Source organism: Rhinolophus hipposideros, assembly GCF_964194185.1.
Source record: "Rhinolophus hipposideros genome assembly, chromosome: 21".
NCBI classification, from domain to species: Eukaryota; Metazoa; Chordata; class Mammalia; order Chiroptera; family Rhinolophidae; genus Rhinolophus; species Rhinolophus hipposideros.
This window is the reverse complement of record NC_138067.1, coordinates 40,345,617-40,369,185: the sequence shown is the minus strand read 5'-3', so window position 1 is coordinate 40,369,185 and position 23,569 is coordinate 40,345,617. Positions and strand designations below refer to the sequence as shown.

At 47.1% G+C, this 23,569-nt stretch overlaps 1 protein-coding gene across 2 annotated transcripts; it reads left to right on the top strand.

The window, feature by feature from the left end:
• The first annotated feature begins 403 nt into the window (after positions 1–403).
• On the top strand, positions 404–19,328 carry PLAUR (plasminogen activator, urokinase receptor). 2 transcript variants are annotated; one of them, XM_081032500.1, is made up of 10 exons: positions 404–533; positions 2,100–2,189; positions 4,454–4,566; positions 4,747–4,848; positions 6,463–6,573; positions 7,648–7,791; positions 13,429–13,581; positions 14,156–14,290; positions 15,810–15,956; positions 16,807–19,328. In XM_081032500.1, the coding sequence occupies exons 4-10, from the start codon at positions 4,797–4,799 to the stop codon at positions 17,061–17,063; spliced, it is 999 nt and encodes a 332-aa protein (XP_080888626.1). In that variant the 5' UTR covers positions 404–533; positions 2,100–2,189; positions 4,454–4,566; positions 4,747–4,796; the 3' UTR covers positions 17,064–19,328. The 2 variants fall into 2 exon arrangements, with proteins under 2 accessions (XP_080888626.1, XP_080888625.1); XM_081032499.1 differs by having other exon boundaries at positions 407–533; positions 4,454–4,848.
• Positions 19,329–23,569: the final 4,241 nt, after the last annotated feature.

The window sequence follows — 23,569 nt, the reverse complement described above, 5'->3', positions numbered from 1 at the left end:
TGGTTTAAAACAACAGCCTCACAATCTGGAGGCTGGATGTCCAAAATCGAGGTATCAGCAGGACTGTGCTCTCTCTGAAACCATGTGAAGGAATCCTGCCTTTGACTCTTGCCAGCTTCTAGTGGTTTGCTGGCAATCTTTGGCATTCCTTGGCTTGTAACTGCATTACTCCAGTTTCTGCTTTCATCACCACCTTGTCTTCTCCCCGTTTCTCTATCTTCACATCGTGTCTTCTTAGAAAAACACCAGTACCACTGGATAAGGGCCCACCCTACCCCACTATGAGCTCATCCTAACTAATTACATTGGCAACAACGCTATTTCCAAATAAGGCCACGTTCTGAGTGCTGGAAGTTAGGACTTCAACCTTTCTTGCTCTTCTTTCTTTTTTTTTTCTTTTTCTGGTGGTAGGGAAGGGTACAGTTCAACCCCTAAGAGGAGCATTTCTATCTTAGCAACACAGCCCTTGAATTGCCATGATCATTTCTGCACTGGCAGGGAAATGGTGGAACTCGAGCTGCAAAGTGCTAAAGGTAAGGAACCTTCTCTTTTTTACAAACTCTGTGATTTCTTTTCTTCTCTGGATCCCCTCTTCTCCCCAGGTCACCCCTAGCCCCGTGAAGCCAGAGAGAAGCGTGGCAAAGAGGATGGGAATGGAAAGAGGCTGGGGACTTCTAGCTCCTGGTACCTGTCCCACCCCCCACCCCCACCCCCTCAGCCTGGCAGCTATGAGCATGGGTGACAGGGCCAGACTTGGGTCCAAATCCTGGATCTACAAGTCATCCTAGACATGTGACTTAACCCCTTGTATTAGTTTCCTATGGCAGCTGTAACAAATGACCACAAACTTAGAGGCTTCAAACAACAGAAATTTATTCTCTTATAGCACTGGAGTTCAGAAATCTGAAATGAGCCTTAAGGGGCCAAAATCAAGGTGGTGGCAGGGTAGCACTCCCTCGGGAGATGCTGGGGTTTTTTTCAGCTGCTAGAGCTGTACCCTTTGTATTCCTTTATTCTTGAGCCCTTTCTCCATCTTCAAAGCCAGCAGCAAAGCACCTTCTCTCTCCAACCCTGTTTTCCTCCACTTCTGACTGTAGTCAAATGTCCTCCCTCTATAAGGACACTTGTGATTACATGTAGGGCCCACCTGGATCATCAGGCAAATGTCCACATTTTAAGATCCTTAACTTAATCACATCTGCAAAAGACCCTTCTTTCACATAAGGTAATATTCACAAGTTCCAGGGCTGAGGACCTGGATATCTTTGGGGGACACCTTTCAGATGACCCACTCTCTAAACCTCAGTTTTCTCAACTGTAAAATAGGACACTGTGAGGATTCACCAAGTCATATAGACAAGGCACTCTCAAGCACTCAACAAAATTAAGAAGGGGAGATCCTCAGTTTCTCTGCCTGGAAAATGGGGGAAGAGGCGTGTGGACTCCAGGGGCTTCTCAGCTCTTTCACTTCCTAGTGTGTTCCTCTTCTGTCCCTCATTTTTGCAGAAAGAAAGCTGAAGCCCTGAGAGGAGACATCCCCGCCTCTAGGAGGTGACCAGGTCAGGATGGCAAAGCCACATCAGTGTTGCCTGTTAGGCCTTCTGGAGTTGGGGAGGAAATGGCCACAGCCCACCCCCACCATCAGCCCAGGCCAGAGGCAGTCACTTCCTCAAGCAGGTGGCAAGAGGCTAAGGGGGTCCCAGACATGCACTCACATGCACGTGCGTACTCATGCACAACGTCTGTCTCTCTGTGTCTCTACTTATCTCTCTTTGAAGGCAATTAGATGTCATTCCCTCGAACTCCGACTGTCAATCTCTGTCTCTCTCTTACACCCCTCACCTGTCCCCTTCTCTCCCGGTGTGTGTCTCTCTCTGTCTCTGTATTTCTCACAGTCCTTGTCTCTCATTTGCCGTTTTCTCATCTCTGTCTCCCCCCTTCTCTAATTTCCTGAGTCAGTCTGTCTGTGGCCTCTCCTCTCTTCTCTCCCCTACTCCCATCTCTAACTGTTCTCTCTTTCACTATCTCTCCTTCCTTGTCTGTCTCTCCCTTTCTGTGTCTCTGTGGCTCTTGATTCCTCTCCCTCCCTGTCTCTGCAGGAGATTCTCCTCTCCTCAGCCCGGGGAAGTCCCCGAAACCTGTGGCCTTACCCAGGACCCAGCCAGCAGGCAGGAGCGGGAGAACCCCAGGTGAGTCACGAGGAAATAGCTGGCATTCCTGCCAGTTTTCTGGGATTGTGCATGCGCCCAGCCCACTGCCTGGTCTCTCCCATAACACGTCACTGGACCTCACTGGTGTGGGTCACTCGAGGGAGAGACAGGGAGAACAAGTCAGAGAAAAAGCCAGAGAAACAGAGACAGAGAGACAAAGAAAGACAGGCATGGAGAGTGACTAAGCACAGATAGAGAGAAGCAGAGATAGAAAGAGAGAGAGAGGTACAGAGAGAAATAGAGTGGCAGAGTCAGAGAGAGACAAGGATGGAGAGATACAGATGAAAAGAATGAAACAGAAAAATAGAAAAAGAGACACAGAGACACAGAAGAAGAGAGACAGACCGAGACTTGGGAAGACCAGAGCAGTATCAGTTAGGGGGGTGTGGCATCCAAGATATTTCCCTCATTCTTTAAATAAAAGAGGAAATTGTGGCCCAGAGTGGTGAGGTCATCTACCCAAGAAGTGACAATGCCAGACCACACAACTCCATGTGACCCCCCAAACCTGAACTTCCTCTCACTGAGAGACGCCTCCCACTCTCCCCAGACCCATTCCACAACTGGGAAAAGCAGGCATCAGTGGGGTAAAGCCACCTGCCCAAGGCCACCAGGACCAAGTGGCTGAGCTGAATCCCAAGCCCACTTAGACCAACACCCCAGCTTTCTATTTCTCTGGCTCATACACATTAATATCTCATCCAGTCTTTGTGCCCAGCCCCAAGAGGGGTCCCATTTTCCACACCAGGAAACTGTCTTGGAAATGAGGCTGTCTGTTGGCCCAGGGTGACCCAGCTAGGGGATGGGCAGTATGACAACTGACCTCAGACAGATGACATGTCTCCACCTCCCTTCTCACCCCACGGAGAGGAACTAGGGCCAGAGTCTAGAGTTGGGGACAACAACAATACTAAGGGCAGTTAGTTTCTTATTGAGCACCTACTATGTGCCAGGCACTGTGGCAAGCACCTTGGGTGCATTCTTTTAAGTCCCTAGCAGACCAGCCCTGGGAGGGAAGCACTTGTTATCTCTGCTTTTCAGATAAGGAGCTTGAGGCACAGGGAGGTTAAGTAACCTGCCCAAGGCCACACAGCTAGTGAGTAGCTGGAATTTGAACCCTCAGAGCCTGGTGCCAGCTCCCACACTCTTAACCACTAGGCTATACTGCCTCTTAGGCCTGAGGATTTCTTTGGGATTTTTCTTACCTGATCTTTAAATTATTAGCTTAAGGCTTCAATAAATGAGTAAGAATAACAATAGTATCATCGTTAGTGTAATGGTAGAGGAAGCTACTACTTACTCATTGCCTGCTACTCTCTCCCTTCCTCTTTCTGTTCCGCTACACAGCTGTTCCTCGAGGGATTTTCACTGGCTGTTTCCTCTCCCTAGAACTCTTCCTGCACCATTTGCCTGACTTCTTCTCTCACCACATTCAGCCTCTGCTCAAATGCCACCTGCTCAGGGAAGCCCTCCAGAATCACCCCCACTTGAACAGACCACACTTCACTTGTAACTTACACCTCCTTCAACCTGGTTTGTTTTTTTTTCCATTTTACTTGTCATTGCCTGACAGCCACAGGTTAGATAACAGGTATCGACTCCCCACTGTCACAAGGGCAGGACCTTTGCTGTTTTTCCTGCTGTGTCCCCAGTTCCTGGACCAGTGTGACCCTTACTCAGCAAATGCTGAAGGAATTTGTTGAGCCCTCTCTCTTTCTATTTCACTGTTCAGGCATTTCACCTGGATTAAATTGTTCTGATTGGTCAGAAGCATCCTGAGATGAAGACACTATTTATCTTTTGCATTTTATTTTACTTTAAATAATTTTATTATGAATCTTTACAAACACACAGAAAAGGAGGCAAAATGGCATGTAACTTACCTTGATCTAATTGATACAAAAATTTTGCCGTTTTGCCTTTCTTTTTTCTTAAAGTATATTAAAGTAAATGCAGACATCGATGACATTCACCTCTAAATAGTTCGGTGAGCTGTAAAAAATTAGAACAATTTTCCCACATAACCAAAAAACCATTGTCATAACAGCACTATCTACTTTTTGGCTTAAGCGTTTTAAGGTAAATTAGAGACATTATATTATTTCATCCCCAAATATTTCAGCGTTCATCTCTAAGTGATAAAGACATTTTCCCACATAACCACGACACTGTCACCACCCCTCCAAAACAAAACTAGCAAAAATCCTATATTAGCTAATAATCAGCCGCAAATTTCCCATCAGGACAAGTTTTAATCAGAGGGATGAGTTCCCTCACCCAAGATCCCATAACAAGAAGAGGAAGAACTGGAATTTGCACCCCGGGAGTCTGAGGACAGAGCTGTGACCATGGCCACGTGAGTCAGAGCAGAGCCAGCCCCCCCGTCCCAGCTAGCTGGTCCTCACGCCCTGGTAGAGGAAGTTTGGTGGGGGGACGTGGGGGAAGTGGGGGAGGCGCCCACGCATCGGGGACTGACTCGCTCTTTCGCAAACCTTCTGGGAGGAGTCCCTGGGGCCACAAAACTTCTCCCTCCCAGGGCTAAACTCAGAGGTGCAGGGAGGCGGCGAACAGGAGACGCTGCCGGACATGGGATTCTCGCTGCTGCTGCAGCTACTTCTGGTTCAAACCTGCATACTAGGTAGGTGCTGGGTCCCCAACGCCTGAGCTGGGAACTGGGTCTGATGGCGGGGACGGGAAGGGACGGGAGAGGAGGGGGACTCGGGAGTCTGATGAGTTGGAGAAGGAGGGGAGCTCAGTTCCCAGTCCCGCAACTCAAATGATAATTCCGCTGCCATCTGCAGCCCCACACGGCACAGTACCTGACACACAGTAGGTACTCAGGAAATATTAGTTGAGCGAAGGCGTTTAACAACAGCCACCGTTTAGTGAGTGTGCTCTTTATTCCAGGCGTTCCTCTGAGCAACTGCCTTGTAATTTCAAACTGGGCAGGCGGAACTATTTTAACTCCGTTTCACAGAGAAGGCACAGAGTAACTAGTCCGAGGTCACACAGCCGGTCCTTGAATAAGTGGGATTCTGGCTCTCCACTCTGCCGGATCCCCCACTCCCTTGAAAGACCCGGAGGACAGTGCCTCATTCTACACAAGATCTAAAGAGAGTCGGGCGGAGTGTTGCAGAGCTAGGGGCTGGGGACCCAGGACTTGTCCCTTGAGGACCCTTACCTTTCACTACCCTCTAGCCAACGAGACCTTATCATCATCTCCTTTCCCCGGAAAATGCAGGGGGAAAGGCTGATAAAACAAAAGGAAATTAGGAAGGAACCGAGTCAAGGCGGGACGGGTGGGGGTGGTGGTGTTTGGGGTTGGGGAGTATTTCGGCAATGAATAATCCGGAAAGTTCTCCTTGGAGGACCAGAATGAGTAATGACTCTGGGGTGGGGAAGGGGCCCACAGGGGAGGTCCGGTGGGCGGGGATGGGCCTTGGAGGAGGGCTAGTGGGCAGAGCTGTAACCTCGAGGAGGAGCTGGTAGGCGGTGCTAGAACTTCTGGAAGGAGCAAGAAGGAAGGAGAGAAAACAGAGGAGAGTAATTAGTGGGTGGTGCTAGAAACTCAGGGAGGATGTAGAGGGCGAGGCTAGGACCTTGGGGTGGAGCTAGGAGCAGGCTAAAGCCACGAGAGGAGCTCGTGTCGGTGAAGCCAGAACCTCGGGGAGGAACTAGTGGGCGTGGAGAGAAGCTCCGGGAGGCTTCAGTACGAGCTACAGTACACTTGAGGTTACCATGTACCGAGGGCTGATGGGCAGTGTTAGAACTTCGGAGCGGACTGAGGGGCGGGGAGAGGGCTTTGGGGAGAGGCTACAGCTGGGGGTAGAACCTGGGGAAGTTAGTAGGGCGCAGGGGGGACACTGGTAGAATGTAAAGATGGAACACCCTTAGAAGAGCTGGCGAGGCAGAGTCAAGGGCCTAAATGGAAGCAGGGCTAGATTGACAGAAAGGGTGGGGACAGGACTTTCAGACTAGGCCCTGCGCGGATAGATTTCAAGGGACAGGAGCGAGGACAGAGCTGCAGTGAAGGACTTGTGGGCAAGGAGAGAACGTCGAGCTGAAAGACAGACTAGAAGTGCAGCTAGATGGCCCCAATCCAGCGCTGGAACCCAGCGTCTGGCAGAACGCAGAGCACGAACCTGGGTGCCCAGAGCCTGGAGACTTGGTCCTGGTATTGAGACGTGAGTGGGCGAAAGGGGGATTGTGGCACGGAGCTATAACAACTTCTGTCCTCTCCTTCTCTGCCCAGCCTCCTGGGGCCTGCAGTGCATGCTGTGTGAAATCACAGGGAATTGCCAGGCGAAAGAGTGTGCTCCTGGCCAGAACCTCTGCAGGACCACAGTCATGCACACGTGGCAAGGTGAGCTTCCCCACTCCAGCGCGACAGGGAACATGGGTGATCAAGGAACCTCATCTCGCCAGCTATCAGGGAAATGCAGACAAAACAGATAAGGAGACCCTGCGTCACACCCATCAGATTGACAAACATTTAAAAATCTGACAATACTGGGGTGGATGAGCATGTGGAGCTGCAGACCGTGCCTTTAGGGGACAGTCAGTGCACCCACGTCACAGAGCAATTTGGCAACAGGTGGCACAGATGAAGATTAGCGTGCCCTCCCGCCAGCGGTGCAACTCCTAGGAATATAGAAATACCAAAGCACCTTGGCCACAGGTGCCCAGGGACACATGTGTAAGAATGTTTTTAGTCGTAATGTGATATGGAAAATTGGACCCTACAGTCAGTCAGCAGCAGAGAAGAAAATTAAGGCCTAATTACATAATGGAACACGACACAGCAGTTTATATGAAAAAAAATAGAGCTGCAGGTATTATGTAGCTACATCTCAAAAACGTAAGGTAGAGAGAAAAAAACCACATTACCTGTAAAATAAGTAAAACCATAGTATATGTTGTTATGCATACAAAGTGTGAGAAGTACCTACACCAGTGGTTGCCTCTGAACAGGGCAAATGTGATTTGGGGGTGTGAACAGGAGGCTTTCACTGTATCTTTTAAGTTTAGTTTATTTTAAAAAACATCTGATTAAATATAGCCAAAATGCTAAAATTTTAATCAAGTGAGGTGATGAATACACCGTATTTATTATTTTATTGTCTTACACTTTTGGGTAAGCTGGAAGCATTTTCCTTTTAAAATTTCTATTAGAAGCATCTCCCTGCTAAGATCACTAAGCTGGGAGGGAGAAGTAGATGGATCTAGAAGGTACCAGTGATAGTGTTGTCACCAAGTAGGCTCCCAGAGACGGGGGTCGAGGGGGTGTGTAACTCTAGAAAAGACAGAGTTGGACCCAAACAACACTAGAGGCCTGGCAGGGATCAGCCCCAGGAATGGGTGACCTTGAGACCAGGAGTGTTAGGGGCTGGTTGGGCCCAGGGGAGCCTCTGGGGTGACAAAGATATATTTCTCACAGAAAGTGAAGATCTGGAGGTGGTGGAGAGAGGCTGTGCCCACCCAGAGAAGACCAACAGGACCATGAGCTATCGAACAGGCACGAAGATTATCACCCTGACAGAGGCCGTATGTGCGTCAGACTTGTGCAACCAGCCCAAACCTGGTGAGTAGGGCAGCCCTCGCCATGCCCAACCCTAAACCATCCCCAACTCAACCTCATCGTCAGCCCCAATCCTATGCCACACCAACCCCAAGTCCACACCCAACCCCAGGACCAACCCAACTCAAACCTTTCCGCATCCCAAACATATCTCCAGCTCAGCCCCACCCCCAATCCCAACTCAACCTCACCTCCAGTCCCATCCCCAAATTCATTTCACCCCAGCGCCCTCCAACTCAAACCCATCCTTATTCCAAACACATCTCTAACCCCATCCCCAAATCAACTCTATCTCATCTCAAACTGTTGCCAGTCCCAACCCCGACTATAAACTCGTCCCCATCTCTCTGTCCCATCCCATACGTGTTTGTTTTGATGGTTGTTAGGTATAAGATGCAACATCTGTCCTTAAGAAAGTATGCACACATACTCCCACTCCAGAGGTAGATGAGGTACCTTACTGATGTTTTGCTATCTACTTCTTTCCACGGGACAGGAGATGGTTCAGGCAATAGATGATATAAGATAAAAGACCAAGGACACCAGAGACTTAAAATTCTTAAGGGAAGTCATAAACGATGGATTCACAGGCTGCACTGGGCTCAGAATGTCCCTAGAATAGATGGTCTTTGACGTGAGCAGTGAAAAAAAATGTGAAAAACTTCCACAGCCCTTTTGTTGAGTTTCATGGTTTTAGGCTCTGGTCAGTTTAAGAAACAGACTTAGAAAGCCTCCAATTCCCCAAGTTCCCACAGGAGAGGAAAGATGGGAAGGATTGGATCCATGTTGCATGGTCAGTCAGAGATTCCTCTTTCTGGCCTTGGTGAGGAAGGAAATTGGTTAAGGCCAGACCAGTCACAATGTCGTCAGTAAGCAGAGACTGCGTTTGCACTGTTTTTTTTCCTTATTCTTCAACCATCCTGACGTCAAACTTTTATCTGTTGGTGGGAACTGAATCAAATGTTCATTTTCAAGGAAGTGAGGAGAGAGAATGCCAACTTCCTCTCTCGATTAGATGTGCATAAAGAAAACACTAATAATTGAGTCTAAGTAATGCTTATAATAAGAGATAATATTCAAACTATCTGACAATAGTGGTCAATGCAGAAGGTATTGATGATGGGAATAGACCCTTGGGAGCCCCCCACTGAGTCTAGTGTTACCCTTTAGCTGATAGATCTCTGAACATGAGGATTCTAAAGAAAGAGTTGGGAGTGGTCATGGGCCCACCAGGGAGCTTGAGGCAGCATTTCTAATGCCATCTTACCCTACTTGTGGTGACTAGAATAGTTGGTTAAACCATGTCCTGTGATACTGGAACACAGCAGTACCAAGACAGCCTTGAGCCCTGCCCCTACAGGGCTCACAGTCCAGTGGAGGGAGGGGGGTGACAGACCCATGATCAGACAGTGACTGCCAGGATTAATCAGAACTGGGATAGGGGAAGCACAGGCAGAACCGTAATAAGGGAAACAGAGACCAGAGGGGTCAGAGCTGTCACAGAGAAGCACAGTCCAGAATTGTCGGGGCTGAGATGGGGGAAACAGAAGCCAGAGTGATCAGGTCTGGGATGAATGAAGAGTAGGCGCTGTGGCACCCTAGAGATACTTGACTCAGTCAGGCAAAGTTTCCCAGAGGAAGCAACAGCTGAGCTGGATCTCAAGGGATGTGTGGGCATCAGACTGTTGAAAAGACAGTGGAAAGGGTTTTCCAGGCAAAGGGAACAATAGATAAAAAGGCCTAGTGGTGGGTGAAGGTACTATGGCTGGAGAAAGGGAAAAATGGGGTGAAGGGAGCTGGTGAAATTGGAAGGGACATATTACACAGGGCCTTCTAGGCTGTGGTGAGGAGTGTAGACTTCATCCGGGGAACAGTGGGAGGTCATGAAAGGGTTTTAAGCAAAGAGTGTCACAGTCAAATTTGTATTTTTTAAATATATTCTGACCTCAGGGTGGGGAGAGATTGGAGGGAAGCAATGATAGAGGGAAGATAGAAGAGGGGAGACCGATTTGGAGGTGGGTGAGATTGTCCAGGTGAAGAAGGTGGCTGGATTAGAGTGTCAGCCCTGCAGATGGAGAGAAGTGGATGGATTTAAGAACATTTACCAGGCAGATGAGCGAGACTTCGTGATGGATTAGACATGGTGGTGGGTTTGTTATTCTGGTCATGATGGAGTCACTTGTATTAGACTAAGTCCCCCACCAATTACAGCTAGAAAAGCTGGACAGATTATAAAGTTATTTGAAGTCACTAGAGCGCAGCAGATGAAGAGAAGAACTTGAGGTGCTACAATCTTTGAAATAAGGGAAGCACGGGAGTTGAGTTCCACAGACAAGCTAGGGGTTTCCTTGAGTGCACTTTCCAATTTGCTGCTGTTGGGGGGCAAATAGAACCCAAATAGAAAGCCATTGTTGCTAGACTGGGAAAACAGAGGTTGAAGTCTAGGGCTGCCAGAGCGTCTGGAAAATGAAAGTTAAAATCCTGGAATGCATGGAACCACAGAAAAGGGAGTCCCAAGATCTGCAAATTACTTCCTTCAAGTCATTGGCAAGCTGTACATGCATAGGGTGTGACTCCAAGAAACTCAGCAGAAAATAGCATCTGGGAAGCTACGGAACTGAGCTAGGATTCCAGCAGGGATAGGATGCTAGGGAGACTGAAGTTGCCAAGTTGGTGACAGAGGCATTGGTACCATGTCAGGCTTTCCTCTGAGACCACACCATACGAGTAAGGACAAAACTGAAATAGACTAGCCCCAAAATGCTTAATTCCAATCCTTGATGAGAAGAAAACCTAACCCCCATTGGAAGAAGATAATATCATTTAGAGCAGGGGTGTCCAAACTGCGGCCCACGGGCCACCTGCGGCCCGTGATCCATTTTTAATTGGCCCGCAGCAAATTCCAAAAATGCATTTAGTTTACTTAAATAAACCGGGGGAGGCAATATGTACTTCACCTCCAGTGAGTGTCCCGGCTGTTTGTGTGTTTTACCGCATACGGCCCTTGGTGAAAAACGTTGAATAAAGTTTGGACACCCCTGATTTAGAGCCTTTGCAAATTTTCACCTGTAATGTCTGGCATCTAATCAAAACTTACAAGACAGCCTGAGGAAAACAAAAAGGACCAATTGGCCGGAGACCAAGAGAAGATTTAACAGTAGACACAGATTAATAATGATTCAGATATTGGAGTTATTAGACAGGGAGCTTTAAAATAGCTATGATTGACATATTCAAGGAAGTAGAGGAAAAGATAAGTTTTAGCAGAAATCTGGAATCTATTTTTTTTAAGTCAAACAGGAAATATAGAAGAGTGACTATGATTAAAACCTCAATAAATAGGCTTAATAGAGACCAGAAATAGCAGAGAAAAAGAATTAAAGAACTAGAAAACAAGGTAGTAGAAGTAACCAGATTGATGCCTAGATGTGGAGATTTAAGGAGTCTCCCAGGTTTCTGCTCTGGGACCTGGATGGGGCCACCTTAGAGATGTGGAATTCAGGAGAAGGAGCAGGTCTGGGGAGAATATGGAGAGTTTCATTTGGGGCATGTAGAGAGATTCAGGTGTTTGAGGGATAACTAGGGGCTCCAGGGGGCGTTTGCATGTATAGGTGTGCAGCTCAGAGAGAAATATTGCCTGGAGAGAAACTTGTGAGTTCCCAGCGGATGGGTGGACATGAAGGCATGTCAATAGGTAACATCCCCATGGGAGAGAGTGTGTACCATGAGAAATGAAAAGAGCCCAAGACAGAGAGCCCTGAGGATCACCCACATTTAGAAGAGCAACATAAGAAGAAAAGTTCCCAAAGACACCTATGAGTGGTATGAGACATATTTTGGCAATGATGGCAATTTGTGTTTTCATTTCCATGGAAGTTCATGTGAGAAAATATGGATTGTTGGCCTTTTAGTTATTTTTCTCTGGGGGTGGGTATTTGGCCTTTGATGTAATTGAGTCACCTAATTTCAGCTAATGGCCTGCCAGTTGACAGCCTTGGCTGAGACAGCTCTCTCACTTCTCTAAGACTTGGCCCAAACTCAGCTCAGATATCTGGGATCAGAAAGAGGGGTGGGGCATGCCAGGCTTGGCAATGGTGTGAGCCAAGGCCTGGGCAGAGGAACAATGGGTGAATCAAGGGAAAAGGAACTCATCCACTTGGCCTGAACTAGAAAGTTTGTGTGAAAGGCAGTTATCATAGATCAATCAGGTGAGCCTTTGATCGCTGACACAATTGGATAGCATATTAATTATCTATTGCTACATTACAAATTGCCCCAAAACTTAAAACAAAAATAAGCGTGTATTATTTCACAAAATTCCTGAAGGTCAGGAATCTGGGAGTGGCTTAGCTAGTTGGTTCTGGATCTTTTACGTGGTTGTAGTCAAGATGACAACTGGGCTGCAGTCATCTGAAGGCTTGTCACATGGATGATCCTCTCCTGTGGCTTTGGCAAAGTCCTCAGTCCCTTGCCATACAGACCTCACCATGGGGCAGCTTGAGTGTCCTTACAACATGGCAGCTGGCTTCCCCCAGAGCAAGTGATCCAAGAGAGAGCCAGGAAAAAGTTGCAGTGTCTTTTACAATCTAGCACAGAAGTCACACACCGTCATTTCCACATTATCTTATTGGTTACACAGGTCAGCCCTCTTCTTTATGGGAAAGGACTACACAAAGGCATGAATACCAGGAAGCAGGGATCACTGTGGCTGTCTTGGAGACTGGCTACCACAGGGAACAATAGAAGGGTTTTAAGTCATTGTTGATTCATTCATTCTTTCTGTCATTTAATAAATATTTATTCAACATTTTCTCTGGCCCAGGCCTTCCGCTGCATGGTGTTGGGCACAGAGATGACCAAGACAGCCTCGGTCTTACTCTTTTGGGGTTCAGAGTCCACTGAGGGAAACAAACCTGTCACCAGACAGGGATGACCCAGAGTGAGCAGGGCTGGCATTCAGGACCCCAGAGGGAACCTGATCCAACCTGGGAGGTCAGGGAGGACTTCTTGGAGGAGGTGAAATTGGAGATGACGCCTGAAGAATGAGTAGGAGGTAGGGAATGTAGGGAACAGTGGGTGCAGAGGCTGGATCCCAAGCCTGCACTTCATGATGACCCCCAAATAACAGGGATTTAAGCAAGGTAGAAAGCATGTATATTGGGACTGTGGAAAGTTGTGTGGAGCAGAGTCTGAGGGGCTCGTGGAGGGAGATGAGGCAGGAAAGGTGGCCAGGACCTAGTCTTTGATGGACCTTGAATGCCACACTGAGAATCTTGGATTTTATTCTGAGGGCACTGAGAAGCCATGGAGGGATTTTGAGCAGAGGAGAGACAGGGTCAGATTTGAGTATTAGAGACATCCTTCTAGGGCCATGTGGGGATGTATTGGAGCTGGGGTGGGGGTGGCAAGAATGGAAACCTGGAGGCCAGGGAGGAAGCTGGTATTGAAGGAGGTCTGAGCTGGACCTGGTCATGGGGCTGGAAAGGGGGGAATGAGTTGTAGAAACATTCAGAATGGCTAAGGCTTGATTATTGGCTGAAGGGTGCGATAAGGAGCATTGATGCTGAGGCGAGTCCTCAAGGGAGCTGGATCTCTAGGACTCTCCCCATGGAGTCTCACTCTCTTGCCCCTCCCCAATAGGCCGAGTTCCCACCTTTCCTCGAAGCCGTTACCTCGAATGTGTTTCCTGCGCCTCTTCAGACCTGAGCTGTGAGAGGGGCTTGGACCGAAGCTTACAATGCCGCAACCCTGGAGAAGAGTGCCTGGACGTGGTGACCCACCACAGCCTGGAAGGTGAGCCCCAACCTGCCAGCACCTCCTCCCTGCTTTGTTCCTCCCCAAGCCTGCACTTAACGATGACCCCCAAATAACAGGGATTTAAGCAAGGTAGAAGGTTACTTCTCTCACACACAAAAAGTCCAGTGATAGGAAGTCCAGGGCCACGAGGACAGTTCCACAGTCACCAGGAACCCAGATGCCTTCTCATTTCTTACATATTGCTTACATTCTCAATGTTGCCTCATAGTCCAAGATGGCTGCCAGAGTTCCAGGCCTCATGTCCAAGTTCCAGGAAGGAGGAAGGGGGAAAAAGGCAAAAAAGGGATACCTCTCCTTTTGTAAGAGTTCCTCTTTCTGGAAGTCTCATAAAACCTTTCTACTTGTATCACATTGGCCAGAACTCAGCCACATGACTATACCCACAGAGACTGGAAAATGTGTCTTTTGGCTAGATATATGGCTACCCCCCAAAAAATGAGAGTCCTATAATGAAGGGTGAAGCAGAGAATGGGCAGGTGACTGCTGCGGTGGGCAAATCCAGTCTCAGCCCCTCATCAACAATCTGACCTCTCTCCTCTGCCTCCGACAGGAAGTCCAGGTGATGAGCGCCATTCCCGCGGCTGTGGCAACCTTCCTGGCTGCCCAGGCCCCACCGGCTTCCACAACAACCGTACCTTCCACTTCCTGCGGTGCTGCAACACCACCAAATGCAATATGGGCCCAGGTAAGGAGCAGGGGACCTGGTGTGAGGCCTGAGATCAGGACAGGGAAGTGCCCTCGGGCTCACTGCTGCTCAAAGGCAAACCCCTCCTCTCTAGGTCTCTGTTTCCTCCTCTGAAAGATGGACATAGCAAGCCCTTCCTCAAAGCAGTATTTTGTGGGAATTCAGTGTCTATCAAACCTTCACCAAGACCCACATGTGATGCTTCCTACATCCTCTTGAATCCTTTCATTGCTCACCACCTTGGTCCAAGCCACCATGACCTCTCTCTTAGATTGTTGCAATAACTTCCTCACTGCTCCCCCTGCTTCCACTCCTGCTACCCAACAGACATCGGTCAACACAGCAGCAAGAGAAATTTTGTTTTAGATGTCAATCAGATCATGTCATTCTCCTACCTCAAGCACTGTAAGGACTTCCCATTGCTTGTAGAGTAAAATCCAAAGGTTATACTCTGCCCTCTGTAATTCGTCACCCATCTGCCTCATGGTCTTCATTTAGTTTCTGCAGCTGCCAAACTCTGCCTGCCTCATGGCCTTTGTGCATGCAGTACCCTCCACCAGGAACACGTCTCCCCCAAGAGTTCACCTAGCTGACTACTTCTCATTCTGTCTCCGTTTTAAAGTATCGTCCTCAGTGAAACTTTCCCTGTCCCTCCCCTTCAATATAATCTAGTAGATCCTTTGTGTTATTCTGTCTCTATAAACCAGTACTGTCCGACAGAACCTTTCACAGTAACGGAAATGTTCCGTATCTTTACTGTGCAATACGGTAGCCACTACCACAAATGGCTATGGAGCCCTTGAAATGTTAACTGAATTTTGAATTTTATTTAATATTAATTTCAATGTAGGTAAAACCACATGTGGCTTGTGGCTACTATATGGGAGAATGTCGCTCTAAATTGTAAATTCTGTCAGGGCAGGGACTGTTTCATCTTACACAGCTGCTTACCCGGTGCCTGCCTGGTCAGATAGAGACTCCTGGGGAGCCTGGATTTCTGTTTTCTCTCACATGCCCTATAGAACCCTGCTAAAAGATAGTGCCATTGCAATGTCTGACCACAAGGGGGCTCCATGACATCTCAGGCTGAGAGTTGGGAGTGTCGACTGAAAAATAATATTGACTAGGTGCTTCGTTACCAAAAAGGATTTATTCTGGAAAAAGAAAGAAAAAAGAAAAGGGTTGCAACCCAGCACGTGCAGAGATGGCAAGCACGTGCACATTCTGGCCTGCGTGCCAGAATGGAGGGGTGTTTAAGGAAGGGAAAAAGCAAGTAGAACCATAGAGTTTTGTTATAAAGGAAATTAGAACCATAGAGTTCCTCCTGTAGGATTCTTGAGTGAGCTTCCATAAGCCCAGCTCCTACCATAGACCCTCATGCTTAACTATGTTGCCTTAAAAATTCCAGTTTTATCAGGACTCCTCTTTATCAGGAGTCAGTGCAAGGAAGGACACCCCTCCCCAGGCCCCTACTCCATGCTCATTTTGTTGGTTTCTGTGTCACTTCTCTTCTCTCAAGTCCTGGAACTTAAAAACCTGCCACTGAATGGTCTCCAGTGTTACAGCTGTGAGGGGAACAGCACCCACGGATGCTCCTCTGAAGAGACCTCCGTCACCAACTGCCGAGGCCCTATGAGTCAATGTCTGGAAGCCACAGGCAATAATGGTGAGGCCCTGGGGGAAGGTGGGAGGGGATGTTTAATGAGGGGGATTCTTTAAGAGGTCAACTTCCAGTTTAGCTGGACTTAACTGAGGTGGATCTTTCTGTGGAAAAGGTAGGACTTCCTTCAGGAGGGTGCAAATTTGTAGTAAGGAATTAGGACTTGTCCGTTAGGAAATGGATATTTTGGCCGTAGAAACGTGGACTTCTTTGGGGGTGGGACTCCTTAGGTGAGTAGGACTTACTGTAGACATCCCTGATTTCTATCCTGTGACATCCTGGAAAGATCTCTGTTCCAGTGGTTCTCAAACTTTTTGATCTTAAGATCCCTTCACTCGCTTAAAAATTATTGTTCATGTCAGTTATATCTATAGATATTTACTGTATTAGGAATTAAAGCTGAGAAATTTATTTAAGATGTATTTATTAATTCATTTTAAAATAACAGTTAAAAACTCATTACATGTGAACATATTTTTATGAAGAAAAACAACTGTATTTTCTAAAATGAAAAAATGTAATGAGAAGACTGGCATTGTTCTACAGTTTTGCAAGTCTCTTTAATGTCGGGCTTAATAGAAGACAGCTGGATCCTTATATCTGCTTCTGCATTCAATCTGTTGCAAGATCACATGTCCTGGTGTTTCTGGAAAACCCCACTGTACACTTCTGAGAGTGAAAAAGCCAAATGATGTTTTAGCATTATTATGAGAATAATTTCGACTTCACAGATGCCCTGGACCACACTTAGAACTTCTGTTTTCCCCAGGTGGCATCTACCACAAGGTGGCATGTCACCCAGTGAGAAGCTCAGGCTCCAGACCTGGGAGTCTCACATAGTTTTCTCTCTCCTCAGAGCTGGGGAACCCAAGCTACACAATAAGGGGCTGTGCGACGCCCTCATGGTGCCAAGGCCTACACGTGGCTGAAGCCTTCAGACTGACCCATTTCAACGTCTCATGCTGTATTGGAAATAGGTGTAATGACCCAATGCTGGATGTTCAGCCCCGCAGAGGGGGCGCCCCTCGGCCTGGCCCTGACCATCTCAGCTTCACCATCGGCACCCTACTTATGACTGCCAGACTATGGGGAGGCACTCTCCTTTGTACCTGAATCCCACATTCTCCCTGCCCTGGCTGGATCCAGGGATCCCTTTGCCCTTCCCTCAGTTCCTAGTCCTGCAGATTTGTTATGTGACTTCAGGCTAGTGTTCTGTCTTCTCCGGGCCTGTTTTCCTAGCTGTGAAAATACCTATCTTTGTGTTTTGAATTGTGAGAACCTGAGGAGAAATGCTGGAGAAAGGCGCTGGGCCATCAGGAGATCTCTTCTTACTATTAATATTGTTACCCTTGTTGTTGTTGTTATTAATTAATATTTGTTTTATTTAATATTTTATACTTACATAAAGATTTTTGTACCAGTGAACAAGGCCAGATCTGCCCTTCTCCGTAGTGTCTATCTTTGGGAGGAGGGATGGGGGGCTTCCTCAGGCTCCTGGAACTAGGGGTCCTCTAGTAGGACACAGGCATTGAAGATCCCCATCTTGGGAGCAGTCTCATGTGGGCTTCCGCCCTATGCCGCCTGCAGATCTATTTTTGGGCTCCAAATACAACCTTCTAACTCACCTACCCAAGCAATGATCTTCCAGTGTCTTCTCCCAAACTCCAAAGATCAAGACTGTTTTGTCGTTCTAAGGAGACGTGTCTGCATTTCTGGGGGACTGTGAGACAGGAACTCCCTTAATGCACTACAGTGAGGAATAAGGACAGGACTGCATTTCCCCTGATGCCCTGGGCACAAGAGATAAAAGTTGGGCTGTATTTCCTAGGATGCCCTCAGACTGGTCGGAAGAAAAACAGAACTACCATTTCAGTGGCGTTCTTGGAGCACAATATTGAAGAATTCATGTTTCCCATGATTCACTGAGGCAAACTCAGAGAGACAAAATTACGTTCCCCATGAGGCCCTAGGCGAATGAAAAGATAAGACATCTTCTATGGTATCTGGGGGCAGGTGAGGGACAGGGTTTCTTTTTAGGAACTTTTCAAGTCACATATCAACTGTCATTGTGGTGGCTTAAGGAGGTGGGGTTTTTGGCTCCACCTCTTGAACATGAGGGGTTTGAGAATGCCTTGATCAATAGAATGTGGTGGCAGGCTTTCTGGAACTGTCTGGTTCTGAGGAAGCCAGTTGCCACATAAAAGTCCTGCATTGAGACTGTCATGCTATGAGGACAGCCAATCTACTCATGAATGGATGCCACATGGAGAGAGCCACAGACAGTCCAGCCATCTCAGCCCAGGCACCAGACAAGTGGACAAAGGAATTACCTGGATATTGTAACCCCAGGAGAACTGGGAGACCCAGCTGTTTTCATTTTCTAGGGCTACTGTAATAAATGAATAAATAAATAGGGCTGCAAACTGACAAACTAGGAGGCTTCAAACAACAGAAACTTATTCTCTCGTAGAGTTTTGAATGCTAGAAGTCCCAAATTAAGGTGTTGGCAGAGCCATGCTCCTTCTAAAGTCTCTGGGAAAGAATCCTTCTTGGCCTTTTCCTAGCTTCTGGTGGTGGCTGACGATCAGTGTTCCTTGGCTTACAGCTACATCATTCCAGTCTCTGCCTCTGTTGTCACATTAGTCTTCTCTGTGAATGTGGCTGTGTAGCTCCAAATCTTTCTGTATAAGGAAACCAGTCACAGATTTAGGGTCCCACCCTAATCCAGTCTGACCTCATCGTAACTTAATCACATCTGCAAAGACCCTATTTCCAAATAAGGTTATATTCATAGATCCTGAGGGTTAGGACTTCAACATACTTTTTTTTTTAAATAAGCTAAACTTGTGATTTCCACTTTTTCTTTTAAAGATTTTTATTGGGGAAGGGGAACAGGACTTTATTGGGGAACAGTGTGTACTTCCAGGCCTTTTTTCCAAGTCAAGTTGTTGTCCTTTCAATCTTAGTTGTGGAGGACGCAGCTCAGCTCCAGGTCTAGTTGCCGTTGTTAGTTGCAGGGGGCGCAGCCCACCATCCCTTGCGGGAGTCGAACCGGCAACCTTGTGGTTGAGAGCCCACTGGCCCATGTGGGAATCGAACCGGCAGCCTTAGGCGTTAGGAGCACGGAGCTCCAACTGCCTGAGCCACCGGGCCGACCTTCAACATACATTTTGAGGTGACACAATGCAACCCATAACACCAGTCAACAGTCAGAACCAAGTTTTCATATATATGGTCCCCGATGAACCATCCTGTCCATCTCCAGCTGTTCAGGACAGCCTATTTTAGCCCCAGTCCAGATATATATTGATCCTGCTGAGCCTTGCTGAAATTCCTGACCCACAGACCCATAAAATAAAAAGGTTGTGGTTTTACACCACTTGGTTTGGGGTTATTTTGTTGTGTTGCAATGGTTAACTGGAACAGTCAATTTGTTAATTTTGGGGTTTTTGTTGTTGTTGTGTTTTTGCTAAATCTCCATAAAGGGCAAGGCCTTTTATTTGCTCATAACTGTCTCCCCAGTACCTAGAATAGTGCCTAGGACATGGCAGGTGATGAAGAAAGGAAGGAAAGACTGCATCTTCTATGGTATAGCTTACAAAAAACACTGGGTAAGGACTCCATCTCCCATTGCACTACAACATTGATGAGACCAAGATAACATTTTCTGAGATGCTCCATTATTAAAACTGAGGATAGTTTCACCTTTGCCATGATTCCCTACAACAGAAATTGGAGGCTATGGTGCCCTACAGCAGAGATTGGAGGCTAGGACCACATTTCCCAGAAGGCCCTACACAGAATCAGAAGATAGAAATACATGTCCCATGATGCCCTACGGCAGATATTGAGGCTAGGGCTAAATTTCTCTAATGTTCTACACCAGAGCTTGTAACCAGGACCTCATCATTAATGGCTCCCAAGTTTTTGTTCAGGAATCTCAGCTGCAAGAAGTAAAATCTATTTAAGCTGACTTAAGCAAAAATGACAACGTTATTGAAAGTTTAGAATCCAAGCAAGAGCTAGGTCTCCAGGCCTCACCAGAGACAGGAAACAGAATCGAAAAAGCTATGTGAAATCAAGGTTGTCTCCCTTTTGCAAAATCTCTCTGTCTCTGGATGTGAGGCTTCCCTTGTAGGCTTCCGCTTTATTCTTCTGTCTCTCCGCAGACTTCTTTCTCCTGATTCACACATAGTAGCCAAAGATGCCTTTAAAATGTCAAATACCAAGAACTACTGAGTCCTGGTTCTAAAATTTTAGCTGACAGACTCTGATGGAGTCCCATTTGGGGCAGGGCCCTGCCTATGACCCCCACTGCTATAGCCAGAGAAGTTCACATCAAAGCCACCATGTACAGTTAGTTGTTCAGGTTGGAAAGAGGTATCCATGAGAACTGCAGTTCTCATGGTATGCACCCACTCTGCCAGAGCAGGGAAAACAACCTCTGTGAGAGACATCCTACAACAAGGATGGGGGAGCAACTGGAAAAAAAAAAACTGTCACTTAGAATGTTTTCATTTGCATGCAGGGCTGTCTCTATGTATTCTGTGTGACTCACAGGCAATATGATGGCCAGGGTTTTATGTAACAGGACACCCAACTCAAAATAGTTGAAACAAAGAAGAAATTGATTATCTCACAGAACAGATCATGAGTTGGGGCAGGCCCTGGGTTGACTAGTTCAATGTTTCCACTATGTCCCAAAGGATCCATTCAGGCTTATCCACTTCCTGGCCTCAACATGGCCGCTGCAGTTCCAGACATCACACCCACATTCAGAGGCAATAACAAAGGGCCATCCATCTCTACTTGGGTCTCTTTTTCAAATCAAAGAAAAATTATCCCAAAACTTCCAGGCCGACTTACTCTCATGTTTTATTTGCCTGACTTGTTTCATACACCCATGCCTATGACAATCACTGGAAGGAGGGCATGGAACCACAATATTTGGCAAAGTACATTCAGACCCCATTTCTAGGGCTACCCCCACATCATCTGGCTTTTAAAGAAAGGTAGATGCCTGACCAAAATGAGAATTTTCCTAAGGAGCAAAGGCAGAGGGAATGTGTATTAGGGAAAAACACTCAGTCTTCCTCCTGTATAGGAAAAAACAAAAAACAGCAACAAAAAAACAGTTCTTCCCTACTGTGTCTTTCTCCTGAGTGTCACATTTATTTTCACACTACTACCATACTCACATTTCTGGTCACCAATTTGTGTGTGTGTGTGTGTGTGTGTGTGTAGGGGAGTTTCTCCACACCAAGCAATTCTCTGTAACCCCATCTGGATGTCCTACAATTTAACTCAATTCTGATACTATCTACCTGGAGACAGCATCAGATCCCACAGGTTAAGGTCTCAGTCCCACAAGACCATTCCCCACTACAGATGCCAATGGCAAATCCAGGTTGTTGCCTGTACTTCTGACCAATCGGCTATAAATTAGAGGTTCCCATGACCCCCTCTTCAGGTTTGATTATTTACTAGAGTGACCCTCAGAACTCAGGAAACAATTATGTTTACTGTTTTATTATAAAAGGATATGCTAAAGGATACGGATGAACATCCAGATGGAAGAGATCTGTAAGGCAGGGTATGTGGGAAGGGACACAGAGCTTCCGTGCCTTCTCTGACCCATCACTCTCCCCAGTACCTGTATGTGTTCACCAATCAGGAAGCTCTCCAAACACCATACTTTTGGGGTTTTTATGGAGGCTTCATCACATAGGCATGATAGGTCATTAACTCCATTTCTTCCTTCTCAAGAGAATGGAGGACAGAGCTGAAAATTCCAAGCTTCTAACCATGGCTTGGTCTTTCAGAAGACCAGCCATTATCCAGGAGCCTTCCAAGAGCCCACCCAGAGTCACCTCATTAAAACAAAAGACACTCCTATCACCCAAGAAATTACAGGGGTTTCAGGAGCTCTGTGCCAGGAACTGGGGGCAAAGACCAAATATGTATTTCTCTTATCTCACAGAATGACACTGAGTGAGCAACTAACAAACCCTGCACCATCCCATGACTTCAGAAACTCTAGAATGGTCAACTCACGGTATGCAGACCATTCCCTTCCCCTCCCCTCAAGTTGCAGGCACAGCAGCTGTAACCCAATATCATTTCTGTTTGGGAAAGCTGATTTCACCTCTGGCCTGGGGGTAGGGGGAGCCTTTGGCTTATGTCTATTTTAATCAGTGTATTCTCATCCCGTGGCCATTGATATTGGTTCAGTGATGGGCAAGTGGCATCATCTGGATCAACAAGACACAATTGAAGGTGTTTCTAGGGGTTTCTGTGGGTAAATATTTTCCTTCTCTCTAAGAGCTTCTTAAAGTCTCTTCTCTCCCTTTGTCTCTTCCCCCTCAGTCTCCCTCAGTCTGGCTCTCTCAGTCTATTTGTCTATTCTCTTTGTGTTCCTCCCAAATGTGAGGAAGAGTGTGGCCCCAGGGCTATTTGTCAGCCATCCTGTAACGTGAGGAGGGCCATTTATCCTGAGGACAGATAGCTGAACAGACCATGCTATGTTCAGCTATGTTCAGACCATGCTATGTGAGACTTTTTTTCTTTTTTAATTAAACTTATTGGGGCAACAATGGTTAGTAAAATTACATAGGTTTCAGGTATACGTTTCTATAATACATCATCTATATATCACATTGTGTGCTCACCACCCAGAGTCAGTTCTCCTTCCATCACCATACTCCCTTTACTTTCTTGTACCACCCCCCCCCCAAGACTATTTTATATGTGAAACTATCCTCTTTCTCTTAAGCCAGTTGGATTGGATTTGCTGTCACTTGCATGAAGACCCTAACGGGTAAAGTACCCTGGAGTAGGATGGGGGCAGGACCACCACCTTCACGATGTCCTCAGATGAAAGAAATGGTGGGACCCAAACAAGACAGATGGGAACCAAAATATCTCCCAGGATGCCTTGCACCTGGAACAAGAGACAATTAGAGCCATGGGCAAGTGGACCTATGGGGCAAAGACAACTTTTAGCTCCCTCCAATCCAATATCCCAAATCCAGATTGGACACTTCTCTTCCACCTTATCTTAACACAGAGAATGTGAGCCCTGGAAGAATTAGAGGTGATCCAGCCTTACCACCTCTTTCCCCAATTTACAGAAAGGTAAGCTGAGAATGGAAAAGGAGTCTCTCAGAGCTGTGGTTCTGGGGATACAGGGGTTGATAGGAACTTGGGTCCTGAGGACAGACAGGATGCTGGGAGCTGGGCACTGAGGATAGAAAGAGTGTCTGGAACTGAAGTCCCTTAGTGGATGTAAAATATTCTGGTAGTGACAGAGAAAAAGAGCAAGGATTTTTATAGTTGGCATACTTCAATTTACCTGACTGTCAAAGAGGCATGGGAGAGGCTGAGGTTTCCTACCTTCCATGGTTTCTACTCTTCCCGGGTCCAAAGGGTGATAATCTTGCAGCACATCTACAAGGTCCCACAGAAATGGGCTCAGGGAAACCCACTCCCAGGAGGGAGAAGGGACCCAAGTCTGGAGGGGTGAGTCAGCGCAAATGATGGATAAGTGGGAAGGGCATACAGAGAGATGACACAAAGAGAGTGGGGCAGGAAAAGCAGGGAAGCGGGGTGGGGTAGCTGGA

What these genes read in the sequence shown, in the direction of transcription:
- PLAUR (XM_081032500.1), top strand. Translation starts at nt 4,797, where the DNA reads ATGGGATTCTCGCTGCTGCTGCAGCTACTTCTGGTTCAAACCTGCATA. An exon ending in GTGCAACCAGCCCAAACCTG is followed by an intron (nt 7,792 to 13,428) that starts GTGAGTAGGGCA and finishes CCTCCCCAATAG; the next exon opens with GCCGAGTTCCCACCTTTCCT. An exon ending in GACCCACCACAGCCTGGAAG is followed by an intron (nt 13,582 to 14,155) that starts GTGAGCCCCAAC and finishes TGCCTCCGACAG; the next exon opens with GAAGTCCAGGTGATGAGCGC.